General features: G+C 40.5%; 1 protein-coding gene across 8 annotated transcripts in view; it reads left to right on the top strand.

The window, feature by feature from the left end:
• The window catches only part of nfixb (nuclear factor I/Xb), a 177,111-nt gene that overhangs the window by 149,954 nt on the left and 11,052 nt on the right, over positions 1-16,105 (top strand). For 3 of the 8 annotated variants that reach the window (XM_034711867.1, XM_034711868.1, XM_034711873.1), the window contains 2 exons: positions 8,650-8,778; positions 12,820-12,995. In XM_034711867.1, coding sequence (XP_034567758.1) covers positions 8,650-8,778; positions 12,820-12,995 — 305 coding nt within the window. Of the gene's footprint in view, positions 1-8,649; positions 8,779-12,819; positions 12,996-15,142; positions 15,291-16,105 lie in introns of all 8 variants that reach the window. The other 5 variants (XM_034711870.1, XM_034711875.1, XM_034711874.1 and 2 more) reach the window with 3 other exon arrangements.

Raw genomic sequence — 16,105 nt, forward strand, 5'->3', positions numbered from 1 at the left:
CAATTTGTCTCTTTTATAGAGTTAGCGAGTTGCAACTCCTAGCAACTGATATAAAATTATATTAGAGCCATAAATGGTTAAATGGTTGTTTTTTTATCAACATTTTTAGATAAAATATCGATAAAAGTTAGATAATTTCGATAAAACTCCTTTAGATACTGGCTGACCTCTGACCTATGAGATGACTCTTTTCCTCCATAACAGACATTTTTCTTTAGTATCATTGCGTCATGCCAAATATTGTACTTAATTACTTAGTACATTTCTTTATCTGAAAGCTCTTTATAGTAAGGAGGAGATTGCGAGGTCTGCAGTTGTTGCAGAATGCAGCAGCTCGTACTCAGACCGGGTCACACAAATATGTGCCCATAACTCTAGTGCTATCCTCTCTACATTGGCTGCCTGTTCATGCCAGAGCAGATTTAAAGGTGCTGCTGTTTATTTATAAAACATTTATTTATTTATTTATTTATTTATTTATTTATTTATTTTGCAGATTTTAAAATCATCATTATGATTATCCAAGCTGCAAGCATTGTTGGCCCTCCTGTTACAGCTGTGTAAGGAGAGCCAGAACCCAGATGCCGAGTCGAACAAAAAACGTTTATTTACAAAAAGGTAACAAACAGAAAATCACCTTGACGGGAAACGAGAACAAAAGGTCAGAAATAACTAAGGGTGTCCAGGAGGGAAAAAACTCACTAGAAACAAAAACCAGAGTAACTACGCTGAGCACAATACTTAGAAGATCTTTACGAGAGCGAGGACACACGAGACACAAGCATGAGCGGTAATCTTCTGGCACTGAGGAGAATTTGGAGCAGGCTTAAGAAGCCGGGCTGATTGCGGGATGAGAGGCAGGTGTGTCTTGTGAGCCTCGCTCCCGTGGAGATCGGCCCCGCCCCTCTGCATGTACCTGCTGAGGGAGAAAGAAAAAGGATCAGGAGGGAGGGCAAAACACACAAAAAAACCAGACCATGACACCTCCCACCTGTGCGCATGTCACACACTGTGTCACAGCTGCAGGATCTTTACCAAAGTTAGTGGCATCAAAGAAAATGCTGTAATTGAGCACTATGAAGCTTTATACTTGTATAGATCATGCATAGAACATTTATTTTGAGCTGTAACAATGTCCTGATTTGTGGGAAACTTTGAACTTTGGCTAACTGCAATTGCTATGGCCTTTGATGGAACCTACTATAATCAGTATGTTGTACTATATTTCATGGGCATCCAATAAAATTCCTCAGAGTTTTCAAGTATGACCCAAGTAAGAACCACACATTAATTCAACACAAAACTTAGAATGACTGGTTTCTTTTGGGGTTCATACTATGTTGCCAAGAAAAGTCATGTTTCTGATATATGCCTGTTAGATTTGTAGATGAAGACGAAAATAAATTAAGTTCAATCAGATTGTAGACAGGAGTTCTTTGGACAAGGCTGATTAATTTGGGTGGGATAGAGTAGGGTAGAGAGGTGTAAAGTAGGGTCGGTCGGGTAGGGTCGGGTCGGGTAGGGTCAGATAGGGTCGGGTCGGGTCGGGTAGGGTCAGATAGGGTCGGGTAGGCTAGGGTAGGCTAGGTTAGGCTAGGGTAGGCTAGGATAGGGTAGAGTAGGGTAGGGTAGGGTTGAACAGGGTAGGGTAGGGTAGGGTAGAACAGGGTAGGGTAGAACTTTAATGTCCCTATGTGGGAATTTGCTTTGCAGACAGTAGTCCAAACAGACACATTACAAACAATACACCACACACATCAATGCACAGATCCATACACTGTCACCATAGATCAGTGGTAACAGATTATTTAAAGCCAACAGCTGACAGAATCCAATTTTGTGTATGTGTCTTTATTAATAATAGCAGCACCAAGGAAAATATCTGACATTTTCTTCCATCATTAGTTGTTCATTGAAGATTTCCATTTCAGGAGCAAGTGTGCAGTAAATAAAATCAGTTGTGATGTACTAACAGACAACGTACAAAATGAAACGACACTACTTTAACTACAACTGGACTACTATTCTACAAACTTAAGGACAGTGGTTCCCAAAATGGGGTCCAGCCCCTTTTTGGGGGCATGGCAAAAGGCATTGTGTGCTCTGAGGTTGTCAAAATTAGATTTGCACATACTGACTTAAATCATTATAACACACTTCCAACTGTTTGAAAAAATTTGAAAATTTTCCAACTTCTTATGAGAAGAACATTAAAATGTATTTTTATTTTCTGCAGCAACGCATCACTTTTTTCTGTAATAGTCCCTGGGGGGTTCAGCTTTTCTATAATACAAGTAGAGAGGATCTCCAAGGGAAAAGATAGTTTACCCTTGCTCTTGCATGTAGTTTCTACTCAATGTTCAGTTGTTCTACTTCACTTTTCTAACTATTTCTAAATGAATGATGAGTCAGATATGTTAATGATTAATTCATGAACTAAAGTAGCAGTACTGATACCACTGATGCTGAAATGTTTGCAAGGGTGATCTTCAAAGTTTCTGCAAAGCAAATTCTGTATCTTTTTTTTTTTTTTTTACTTTTTTTTTTTATTGCGCATTATCATTGTATGCAGTTCATAGGTGACAAATAGAAGCAATCGTATTCTTTCATTTTCTTATAACAACACAACAGCGGCCTCAAAGAACATACAGTCATAGTAAATAGTGATGAATATTATTTAGCGGATTTTGTACAAAGTGATGGGCAGGAGAAAAAGAGAAAAAAAAAAAAAAAAATTGTAAAATCGAAACTCACGTTAGGGGGCAAGAACAAATAGAAACAAAATTCAAGTCATTAAATGACAGATCAATACAGGTATAACACATAGCCATCAGTGCCACAAGGTTATTCCTACTCTCTCATCCCACCCACATTCTCCCCCAGACCCCTCAAGTGTCTCAGCACTGGTCCCCATGCCCTATCAAATACTCTCATCCTTCCTGCATTCTTGAATCTAAGCTTTTCCATATGCAGGGTCTCGCCCAGCTCCCTCAGCCACATCTCGAATGAAGGAACAGCATCGGACTTCCACAATCTTAAAATAAGTTTTTTAGCCAGAGTAGTACCAAGATATACAGCCCACTTGTCACTGCCAGAGTTCAGAGTGGTGTCACTAGTAGCTCCCAGAATGGCCACCAGAGGGTCGGGCAGCCATTTCTTGTTGAATGCTTTGGAATAAAAATCAAACACTGAAGTCCAAAATGAGTGAAGTTTAGGACAGGTCCATAGCTGGTGTGTAAGGGTGCCAGCTTGATGCTTGCATTTGTTACACACTGCCGATACACTGGGATACATCTTGTTTACTTTCACTTTTGAGTAGTGCAACCTGTGAATTATTTTGAATTGTATCAGGTTCAATCTGGTATTTACTGAGCACCGGTGAATATTTTTAAGACATGTTTCCCATATCTCCTGTGAGGGGTACCCCTATTTCCGTCTCCCACTCAGTCCTGGGCCTTTCTGTGCTGACTGCTTCCTGGCTAGTTAGTGTCTGGTAAAGAGCTGACACTGCACCTTTACTCCCTGGTATAATATTAGTTATCTTTTCAAGAGCCTGATGTTGTGGTATGTCTGTAAATGTGGATACGTGAGTCTTTATAAAGTTCCGGATCTGTAAATAACGGAAAAAGTGTGAGACCAGGAGATCATATATGTTGCTTAATTGTTCAAAGGTCATAAAGTGCCCCCCCCGGTACAAGTCTTTCAAACACACCACTCCTTTTTCTCTCCAGCGAGCAAACACAGAGTCCACACTGGAAGGTTTAAAGGCATGATTGTCACAAATTGGACTGTCTAGGTACATATCTGGGGCTTTCAAGTATGTTTTAACTTGTTTCCATATTTTCATAGAGCTGTGTACTAAAAAGTTCCCTCCATATAGAGATTTATTTGTCTTAATAGGGCTGTTCAAAAGGGCTAGGAGAGAGGTCCCGCGACAGTCTGATCGCTCTATAGAAAGCCAGGCAGGGGGGTCCCCCTCCACGTCCCGAGTGCAGTCGTAACCTCTCCAGAAAGCCAGAGTATTTAAATGTGCCGCCCAGTAGTAGCATCTAAAATTCGGGAGACCGAAGCCGCCCTCGTTCTTAGTTTTACATAGGTGTTTCTTACTTATACGAACAGCTTTGTACTGCCATATGAAGGGAGTTATAATGGAGTCTAATTTCTTAAAATAGCTTTATGGTATGCATGATGGTATTGACTGGAAAAGATGAAGGAATCGTGGGAGAACCACCATCTTAATAGCGTTTACCCTCCCAACCAGTGACAGTGGGAGGGTTTTCCAGAATTCTATGTTCTGTTTCAGCTGGTCTATTTTTAGTTTCCAATTCGTCTCAAGTAACTGTTCTGGCTTTCTGGTAACTGTTACCCCTAGGTAAGTAAACTTGTCTTTGGTGACCTTAAAGGGCACAGAGTTCAGTGTGGAACTATTCTGGTTCAGGTACACCGGCATCAGTTCGCTTTTATCCCAGTTAATTTGAAAGCCTGAGAAAGAGCCAAAGTGGGTAAACAGCTCCATAATAGAGGGCAAAGACTCCTGTGGGCTCGTCACATAGAGCAAAACGTCGTCCGCATATAACGATAGATGGTGCTTTTGTCCATTAATGGAAACGGGTGAAATACTGGGGCTTTGTCGTATACTTGTGGCTAATGGTTCGATTACTAAAGCAAACAAAAAAGGTGAGAGCGGGTCACCCTGCCTGGTACCTCGATATAGTGGGAACGGAGAGGAGATATCCTGGTTTGTGATTACACTGGCTGTGGGTTGAGCATACAAAATTTGTATCCAGTCTATGAACACCTTCCCAAAGCCAAATGCCTCTAAGGTCTCATACATATACGGCCACTCGACTTGATCAAAGGCCTTTTGGGCGTCGACTGAAATTACAACTGTCTCTATGTCATGTTTAGCATTTAATATATTAAATAATCGACGTAAATTGAAATGAATATGTCTGTTGGAAATAAAACCAGTTTGATCAGGGTGTACGATTGTCTGAATATAAGCTTTCAAACGGTTGGCTAAAAGTTTGCTGATCAGCTTTTTTTCAATGGGGAGCAGTGACACGTGTCTGTAGGATGAAGCTTCCAGCTCATTCCGGTCTTTTTTCAAAATTAATGAAATATTTGCTTTTTAAAGTGTTTGAGGCAGTTGACAATTTGATGCAGCATGTTTAAACATACGCAACAATAGTGGAGATAGTTCCTTGGAAAAACACTTATAGAATTCTACTGTATAGCCGTCAGGGCCAGGCGCTTTATTATTCGGGGATTCTTTAATTGCTTCTATAATCTCTTCCAGAGAGACGTCCTTGTCTAACTCCGCTACTGCTTCACTGTCAAGATGAGGCAGGTTCAGTTCAGAGAGAAATGACTTAACTGCTTCCGTGTCATGATTTCCGTTTGACTTATAAAGATTTGAGTAGAATTCCGTGAATTTTATTTATTGCTTTAGGATCAGTGAGAACAGTCCCCGTGTCTGAGTTTATTCTCAGTATCGCCCGAGAGGCTTGCGCCTGTCTCAGCTGTCGTGCTAACAATTTCTGAGGTTTGTCTCCTATTTCAAATTGCATCTGTTTAATTTTGTTCATCTGTTTACTAACCTGAGCTGACAGAATTGTATTGTACTCATCTCTTTGAGAGACTATAGTATTTAGTGTGTTGGGATCTGCTGTGGCTTTGTGAGAATGTTCTAATTGAGAAACTGATTTATCCAACTCCCTTAACCTCTTTTCTGTTTGTTTTTTCCTACCTGCTACATATGACATGATGGAGCCTCTAAGCACTGCTTTGATGGATTCCCACAGTATTGAATCATCTACATCTCCTGTATCATTTGCAGCTATAATTTCAGGCAGCTTCACCGACATGTAATTTAAAAAACTCTTCTCCTTTAGAATTGTGTTGTCAAATCTCCAGGTGCGCTCACCTCTACAGTTGTTAAATCTAATGTCAAGTGACATGGGAGCGTGATCGCTCATCAAAATATTGTTATATTGTGTAGTTACAACACTTGGGATCAGTTTACAGTCTAAAAGTATGAAATCTATTCTCGAGTAGGATTTGTGAACAGGAGAAAAGAAAGAGTAATCTCTGGTGGTAGGGTTAAGTAGCCTCCATATGTCGACTAGGTTTAAATTGTGCATCGCATTTTTTAACTCAACACTACATTTACTGTTCACAGATGGCCTTGATGATTGTTTATCAAGTAAGACATCGATTGTACAGTTGAAATCCCCTCCCATTATAATGTTCGTGTCTCCGACATCAGGAATTCTACTCAAAACTGACTGAAAAAATGACGGGTCATCAAAATTTGGACCGTACACGCTAATCAATGTGACAGGGACTCGTTCAAGAGTCCCTGATACAATTATAAATCTGCCATTTGGATCCCTGACTGTACACACATGATCAAACAACACATTTTCCTTGATAATAATCGCAACCCCTCTGGCTCTGGCGCCAAAATTTGACTGGTATATTTGTGATCCCCTTCCCATGTGTAGTTTGTCTCTGGCAGTGTACTTAATGTGTGTCTCTGCGCTCGTTGACTGAGTCATGGTGTATCCGTGCAATAAGTTGACGAGGTGTATCTTTTTTTATGTTCTTTATTAAATGCGCATAAAATCAGCCATAAACATGACATGATTGTTCAACAAAATAATGAATAACCTTGTTAAAACATACATATTTACACTCTGAACCTAGTAGGCTCTAGGACTGCTCTACATGTCTGTGAGCAAATCTTAGTTTTTTTGCTAACGTGCTGTCTCGTATTTCATAGCTCTACATGTGAATCAAATTCAAACCAGCCTGCTTATTGTATGCAATCCTCCCACATATATGTGTCACATGATGTGCATAGCTGAAAGTAGGCGCCCACCTTTCTCTATACTTATCAGAGCCCACACAAGCACAGCTGTGCCCATGCAGCCTTGAGCATTATGGGTAAATAGTGATAAAACATTTCCCAGCGTTGCATTAAAAAAAAAGCTTTTCAAAAATCTGCGCTGTTAGACTTTATATGTTAGCTCATAAAATCTATTTCCACATCTCTTGGGGCAGTGTTGAAATTACCCACGTCTTTATTTGAGTGTGTTTGTTTTATATGTGTGAAAATTGTGTCATTTAGTAGTTTATTGGGCTCTTGCTTGCTGTGGTTGTTCATCACTGTATTCTTTCAACCAAACCTGGGGCAAACAAACATGACTACAGTATACTCTAAAGAAAAGTAATGAGGTCTGTGTCCACACTGATGTACTCTTCAATACTTTTACTTCCTCGTTATTCTCTGTTTTATGGATTGTTTCTTCCAGAGTTTTATTTCTGCACATATCCAACATTGTGGTTCCCGGCAGAGGTCAAATACACCATTTGGCGCTGCTCCTCAAACCCTGAAGTCTAAATTGTGCCTTTGGATTACCATATATCAAAATAAAATCCCTCAGTGCTCACCACACAAGGCCTTGATCACAGAAGAGAGCCTCTTTTATCTGTAGCTCTCACACTTTTGGCCATGTTTCTGGTCCGCTGGTGAGTCTGGTCTGTACTTAGTGTGCCTGTTTTTACCAAACTGAGGGATATTTCATGCAGTCCATAGCCTCAGCCGACATTAATAACAGAGGGAGACACTTTAATATGTTTGCCTATGTGTGTCGGCTATACCGTCAGCACTCCTCTCCTGCTTAAACCCGTCCATCTTTCTGCTGCTTTCCCTTCCAGCGTATACTGGCGGTCTGCCCGGTGCCCGCCACCCAGCCTGTAAAGCTTGTGAATACGTGTGTGTGAGTGTTCAGGAAGCACTTCTATATGAAATATTCTGCGTCTTCAGGCAGTAATATAAATACCTGTCTGTTAGATAAGCAGAAGGGCACTACATCAGAGGGTCTGTTGATGCATGTTATGGCTTCTGCGGCTTTATGCAGTAGCATAATTCATGCAGGGCTCGACTCAAAAAAGCAAAGTGTGCCCTACATATGAGGCTATTCAGGCTTTCACTCATTATGAAGAGTCATCCAGACAAGTTCAAGTTGTCTATTTGTTGTGGTTTGGGATTTGTCAGATCACCAAAAATAAGAAAAAATACACATGATATAAAAAAGTAGTTTATATTGTTTGACTGGTTTGCCCAGTACGCAGGACTTTGCTTGTGTTGTCAGTTTACACTTCAGTGGTGACCATAGTTGGACCGCTATGGCATTTCCCAGCTCCCCTCTCTCCTGACACTATCCCCTAGCCTCATCCTCTTCCCGTCACCCCCCCCCCCCCCCCCCCCCCCCCCCGAACCTTTGCTGCTTAAAAAACATGGCCTCTCACCGGACCCCTGCCCTCAACCTCCCCCCACCACCCCCCTCAATCTGAAGGACATGGTACAGCCCACTGTCTGTACGCAGAGTATTTGACAGACAGATTGTGAGGACCCATCTGTATGTTAAGACGATCAACAAATCAATGAATGAATCAATTGATCAGTCCATTGATTTCAGTCAATCATAATCATTTGATTCTTGCAATCAACATTAAAAATGATAAGTTTATATATTGACATATTTAATCTTTTTATTGAGTAGGGTCGAAGTAAGAAAAGCAGCCATGTTTGATTAAAACCTCGTCTCTGTTCTGCCATTTTGTTGATCCCCTTTTTGCCAGGACTCTCATCGCCTAGTTCTCTTAAGAAGCCGGGGAAATTCGATTTCAGCGCCCTGTCCTCCCAGACGAGGTCCCCCCGCATGGCGTTCACCCACCACCCACTGCCAATGCTGGCGGGAGTGAGACCAGGTGAGACCAACCCAGCTCCCGATTCCCCCCTGATCGCCCTACCCTCTCCTCCCCCAACCCTCACCATCTCCTCCTACCCACCTCTTCAGGGACCCACCCCAACCCCCCTCAACCCCTGGGCGCAGAGGTGGGAGCATTGTCTTTGGGAGATGAGAGTGGCTGGGAATTAGCAGGCGGGCACCTCTGCCTGGTGTGATCCTGTAGGGTGCAGGTCAAACTGGTGGAGCTTTTTTGGAGTCTGGGTGCGGTGACTTTTCTGGGTCTGTCTGGTGGATGGTTGCTGGTCTTTCAACTTTAGATATCATCCCTGTAAATCACTTTGTTGCTCTTAAAGTGGAAGAACCAGGCTGTGGGCTGCTGCTGCCTTTTCTGTCGCATCTTTTCATTTGATTTCAAGAAAAGATGTTCTTATTTTGGCATTTCTTTGCTAACAATGTAATGGACACTTGAATTTTGTACTTTACAGGTAATTGATTGAGTCATGGACTTCTGACCTTTTTTTTGGTAATGTTTCATGAAACTAAAAGTTTCTTAAACTTGTCAAGTTTTCAAAAAAATGAGACCTTAAATTGCACAATGTACAAGCTTGGATGGATTAATACTCCTTCAGACATCATAACATTTTATGTTATGACACAAAAGTAACCTCAAGTGCAGAATGTATAAAACCATAAAACTCAAAGTTATCAGATTGTTGATATTCCACAAATAAATTACATTCAAAAGACCCTAAAGTGATGACATTTCATGACATGGATTTGTGCATCAGTATTGCATTAAATCAACTTAACATGAATAAAATGACCCTGATTGATGTAGACATTAAACAGGAGCTTGAGCATGGGCTTAAGACTAGAAATTAATCTCTAAACCTGCATTACAAGCTTAAGTTGGTAAGTTTTAAAAAGGTGGCAGTACCAGTACAAAGATAAAGTTTTAATGCTTCATACACACACACTTCCTCAACACTGGAGGCCTGAAACTTTCAGTTCTTTCATCAGGCTGCATTATCAGTTGGAAAGTAGACCTTGACACACCAGATCTCCATGTTCACTCTTCACTAGAGCACATTATCAACTGATGGAATCAGCGCCTTGAGGTCTTTAACAGGGTTGCTGTGTCACAACCTTGGGGTTGATAATGATGCCACATTAAGCTGGTAAATTTCCCTTAATTTGTGTGTTACATCACACACTGAGTGAAGGAGCACAGCCTCAAAGATTCTTCGCCCCTGCAGCCAGAACATTCAGGCCATGTTTTTCTACATTTAACTGTTCTTTATCCTCAGTCTTCAATTTCTTATTTACTTGCCCTTCCAGAGAATTTAAGAACTCCACATTAATCTCAATTGGTGCCTTTTTTCATACTGCCAAAGGCAGAAAATGGAGCCTGGGTGTGAGTTGCTGTGCGTACCAGCTTGATCCTCCACCAGGCTGAAACAAGCAGGTCATGATAATATCAGATATCTAACATAGCCAAAGGGGCTCCAGCAGTAAATCACCCTCTTCTTAATTTTATCACCATGGCACAGATTGAAGAGGTCTGTGCTTTTTGAAAAGTGCAAGTCCGTAAAATTACCCAGGCAAGGAGCTCACTTGAGGTAATACCCATGTGCTTTAGTTCTTTAGCTCGGTAACATCAAAAGAATTTTCTAAGCCACCAAGCAGATGTGAAGCAATGAGGTTGACCTCCATGCCATTAAACCCTCCTCTGTGGATGTTGATGGATCCTATGCTTTTTGAGATACCCAAGATAATCTAAGCTCCAAACACACATACACACACATTCATGCTAGTGCTAACATGAATACAGTACTCAAGAAGTTGGAATTTCTTTATTTGTTACACAATCTCTAACACGCACAACCTGTAGCTGTAGCAATACTGGCGTGAACGTTCTTACCGCATCATTAGCAATTGTGTTCCTTCCGCTTTGTGGATGACAACATTCTAAATGATTGGGGGTTGAAGAAGTTGGGTTTCGGAGCTTGCTAGGGGAAGCTGCCAGGAGTGGCAGTGTTAGGGATTTCCCTCTAACCACATACAGGCGTCTTCCCAGATGGCGCGTCAATCACATGGATGACATGCAAAGACAGTCAAGGCCCAGAGAGAACATTTCGACTTCAACTGACAGAACCAATCTCAACACCTTCTTACTAACACTTTGATACTGTATGATGTGGTTAGAAATGTATAAAACTAGCAAGAGAGCAAAGATGTCATGAGACAACAAATAATTGCAAAAAAGGTCAAAATAATTTAGCAATAGTTTCATATAATTTGCCAAATTAACAGCTAAATAGGTGAGAAAGTAAGTCTAAAGTAAATGTTGAAATATTTTAAATATTCTGACTTATTTATAAAAGTAATACATGGTTGAAAAAGCTAGCTAAAATGAGCTAAATGTGTGGAATATTGGGGTAAAAATTATAAATGTTTTTAAATTTACGCTTAGAGTGTCTTCTAATTTTAAGAACAGATTAGCTGGAAGTTATCTACTGTCTGCAAAGTTAGCTAACATTTAATGGCTAAATATCTGGTAAGTTAGCTAACGGTACTAAATCTTCAGAAAACATTAGCAAAACTCAAAAATGATAGCAAAAAAAACAACAACAAAAATTGGTAAAGATTTGGGTTACTTTCACTTTCAAAATAATTCAAGTGAACACATTTAGGGCTTTTTCATTGGTGTTCATTAAAGACTACTTGAACTCATCTGACAGGGTTTTAGGGGCGCACCAGACAAAAAAAGGTTGGGAACCACTGCTCTAAAGGGAAAGGGTAGAGGTGTAGGGATTCCCCTGATCCTGCCCACCCCCAATACCCCCATAGTGTTTGGCCTTCCTCCATTATCTAATGGGATTAGAAGGGGGCTAATAGAAGCAGGGAGACAGCTCCACTGGGAAGCAGGCAGCCTGGCAGGGGAGCAGGGTGTTGCTTAGCTCTGAGGCATAGGGCCCTGTATGGGGGGTAACGCTGTGGGTTTGGCACCCTCATGAAGAACACTCACACACACACAATGTATAAGATTCAAGCACCACAGAGTGTTGGCAGCCCAACATGGGCAGCTGGGGGCCCTGGATGAGATGAGATGGGGTGGGTGTCAGACTGGCACAGCTAAGAGAACAGGCTTCTAAGACAAATCAAGGAGATTTAGTAATGGATATAGGTCTGACAGAGAGGGCTTTGTGTTTGGGTTCAACCAACTGCTCCCTCTTATACCTTACACATATATTCAGCCCTGCTTTGTGTGAGTCCCTTTATTTTCCTCTATCCATTTAGAACAATTAAAGGAATGCCTTGCCTATAAGCTTGTAAGCAGCCAACTGCTAATATGTTTAGCATCCCTACACCTGTCATGCACACGTACAAAACATACACTTACACATATAGAACCAGATACGAGGCTCCATAGCTCTTCACTAGAAAAACATCAGCTTGGACATTCAGTGTGAACATGCTGATAAGTTCTGTTCATCGTCTGTCAATTCCAAACTTTGTCTGCACCAATGAATCACACAAACTAATTTTAAGACAGTGCTCAAAGATCTTTATGAATTCTCTTTCCACAAACATTTTGAATCTGGTTTAATATGTGAGTCTCTGCAACTTGTGTGTACTCAGGTTTGTGTAGTGTTTGTCTGTGTTCAACTCTGAATATTGTTATATAGTCTATGTGAGTGTGCACATATGAATGCAATGCAATGAATGCAATGCATGTGTGTGTAAATCTGTTCCATAAAACTATAGATTTACTGGAGTGATCATAAAACATTATGAGCAACGCTCATTTGCTATTAACTTGAAACTTGCGTTTCTTAGGAATACAGCTTTCCTTTCATGTGCTGGGTGTTAAAACCAGATATGAGCGTTATCGTTCCCGGTTTGCGATGTGTTATTCCTGCAATCATGTGTTTATCACTTAATGCATTTCACCCAACTGTGAAGCTGTGTAGTAACTTGTTGTTTATGTCTCCCTTTCGCTTTTTCTCTGTATCCGTCTCCACTTGTCTTTCTCTAATACTAATGTCTCTGTTGGCAGGGAGTCCCCGTGCTTCAGCTTCGGCCCTGCACTTCCCATCTCCTTCCATCATCCAGCAGTCTAGCCCCTACTTCACCCACCCAACCATCCGCTACCACCACCACCCTGGACAGGATCCCCTGAAGGAATTTGTGCAGTTTGTCTGTGCTGATGGCTCGGGGCAGGCCGCTGGACAGGTAAGGCCTGCTGCCAGAAAGGGAAAAAAGTGCTAACTTTATATATTTATAAAGAAAACTCAGATGTGTCAGATCCTACAGCTGGTTTGCATTAGTAGTTCAGAATATTGAAATATTTTTTTAAGTAGTAGCGTATGAACCTTAAAACAATTACAGCAATTCACAAGACCACTATATGCAGAAAACAACAGAAGTGCATTAGTTAAAAAATGCCTCTATATGCAAAATTTTGGACACCATTATAACTATGTTTTTGTAAGACTACAGAAGGGGATAAAGGCCACTGAAAAAAGGTATTTGGAGGTTACAAAAGTAAGCAAAAACACTCTGACATTTAAAAAAAAAAATTAAGGTCATAATTCTGACTTCAGTCTCATATTTCTGAGAAAATAATGTAAAATTCAGATCTTTTTCTCATATTTCTCATTTTAATCTAAAAATTCTGACATTTTTCTTAGAATTCTGAGATTAAAAGTTAGAATTATGACTTGAATCTCAGTTTTTGGGGTGAAAGCCTGAAATGTGGCTTTATTTCTCAGAATTCAGATATTAAAATATAAATTCTGACTTTTTTTCAGAATTTGGTCTTTATTCTGAGATTTCTAACTTTTTTCTCCGTATTTTGAGATTAAAACCAGAAATTAGATTTTCGTTAGAATTCTGACTTTAATCAAAAAAAATTCTGACATCAATCTTAGAATTCTGATTTTACAAAAAAAAATTGAGAAAAAAAGTCCCAGAATCAGATTTTTTTCCTGAATTCTGAAATAACAGTCTGAGTTCTGGCTTTAATCTTTAAAAAATCAGATTTTTTTTTCCCTGAATTCTAAGACTTTTTTTCTCAAAATGATCTGTACAATTAGAAATCTAACATTGAAGTTGGAATTCTGTCTAGATGAAAAAAATGTGAGAAAAAAAAGTAGTGGCCTAACCTTAAAAAAAAGTTGATTACCACCATCAATTTTTTTCTTTATCATTTACTTCAGACCAAACAAATAGTTTATTTTCAAAGGGCTTGGATTTTTGAAAATTTCAACAAACTGAAGTTAATCTATTTTGATTACATTTAGTTATTGCACTTTGAGTTTTTGAATAAAAAAGCTTTTTTTCTAAGAAATTCATTCATTCTTAAGGGTACTAAAGATAATTTTCATTTCACTGTACATACATGAATTCCCAAAAAAGGTATTTGGATTATTTAGTTGTTAGTGCTTGTTTATGTATTGTATAAATGGCAAGAGAATAGCAACACTGACCCACTCCAAAAACACAAGATTATATTAACCACATGGCTATGGAAATCTCAAATTTGTAAATATGTCATTATAATGTAGTGGACAGTGCATGCCAGAAGCTGATTCTTGTGGTGTTGAATGTCTGTATACAGAATAATGAACTACACACAAACACCCCAAAGCAACACACTAGAAGCAGACACACTAACATTTGTTTATCCAGTTGGTCTACAAATCTTTGTATTGTCTTGTCAATGTCATTTTGCCGTTTGCCGTTTCAGACCCTGACTTTCCTACTCCCTCCCTTTTTAATATCCTATTTTTTTAATCTATTTTTTTGCTCCACCCAACCTCTCAGAAATTACAACCATCAGCACGTCAGTGAATCAGTCACGGCACACTTCAGTCAAGCATACCCGTCATGTGTTGTGTCATCGTGTTTCTGTTTTCATCTCTAGCTGTTCTGATTTTAGTTGGAGTTTGGTTGTTTGGTGCTGGTACTGTTGGTGGTGTTGTGCTTGTGTAGACAAGTATTCTCCCATGGTTTTGATTTCTTGCCATTTTCCGGATGAACCTAGTCAATAATTTGCTCACTACCCTACGCTACATCTCCTCCACCCACCAAGGACCACCCCTGTGGAACCTTTCACCTCAAGCTCCAGCTCCCACTTCTTGTCAAATCCTGTGGTGATTATTATTTTTTACACCTCCATAAACGATCCAGTCCACATACATCATTCCTTTGGTTATTGTTTCCCACTACCCCCTCTCCCTCCTTCCACTACTGCCACCTCCCTCCCTCCCGTCATGGATATTTTTTGGGACCTGGCCTCCCTAGCTACGTCCTCTTTTCATTCGGTGTCCGCGAATTGTCGCATGTCGCCCTCCTGACCCTGTTTGTGTTGTCTGCAGCCAAACGGGAGCGGCCAGAGCAAAATGCCAGGCTCCTTCTTGCTGCCTCCACCTCCCCCAGTGGCCCGCCCAGTGCCCCTCCCTATGCCCGACTCTAAACCCAACAGCACGCCCCCTGACGGCGGACTCACCTCGCCCGCATCTCCGTGTAAGTGACCCCGTGGAGACTGAAAAATACAAATCTGAAAAATCCCAACCCTCACCTGTGAACAGACCCCAGCCATTGATCTTCCTCCAACTTGGTGCAATCATTGTTCCTGTGTATCCAGCATCTCACCTCCCTTAACTCTCAGATTGCTGTGGGGGCCAGTGCACTCCACATATACTATGGAGCTCAGCAAGTTCAGGGTCGCCAGAGGGCTAATGAGATGTATCTTTCATAATGGACTTTTGTGGTGCTCCTCAGGGTTCTGTATTAGGGCCTCATCAGTTTGAGTGAATCCTCTTGTTGAACACGTTCTGCGTTGTCTGGTGTGAAAGATGTTTCACCGACCAAGGTCTTCCCTTTCTGAATCCTCTGTTATTCCCCTGTAGATCATTCTTACACATGAAAAGCCTTAATTTTAAAATCACATCTATGATCTTTTTCCGATATTTATTTGTCACTTCGTACTCAGAAACCCTATCTGGAAGGGTGGAATAAAATCTTACTTACCATTATTATTGTATTTCAAAAGCTGTTTAGTTTTAACCCTTTATGCTTGTGATTAGCCTGTTTTCATATCTATTTTGCCACAAGTCAAAACGGAAAGGAACATAAAAATCTTTTCTTCACTTACTGCAACTGAAGACCTTTGGAGAGTCATGGAATCTAACAAGAAACTGCTATATTGAGTCTTTCCAGTATTCTTATTTCTGACTTTGCTAGATAGAAATCAGTGCTTCATTTGGGCTCTGAAACAGCAGTTTCTACTGTTCTGGCAACCACAATACAGCAAAGGCTACTGTTTTGCAGCCCTGAAG

The sequence above is a fragment of the Notolabrus celidotus genome, chromosome 20, assembly GCF_009762535.1.
Source record: "Notolabrus celidotus isolate fNotCel1 chromosome 20, fNotCel1.pri, whole genome shotgun sequence".
NCBI classification, from domain to species: domain Eukaryota; kingdom Metazoa; phylum Chordata; class Actinopteri; order Labriformes; family Labridae; genus Notolabrus; species Notolabrus celidotus.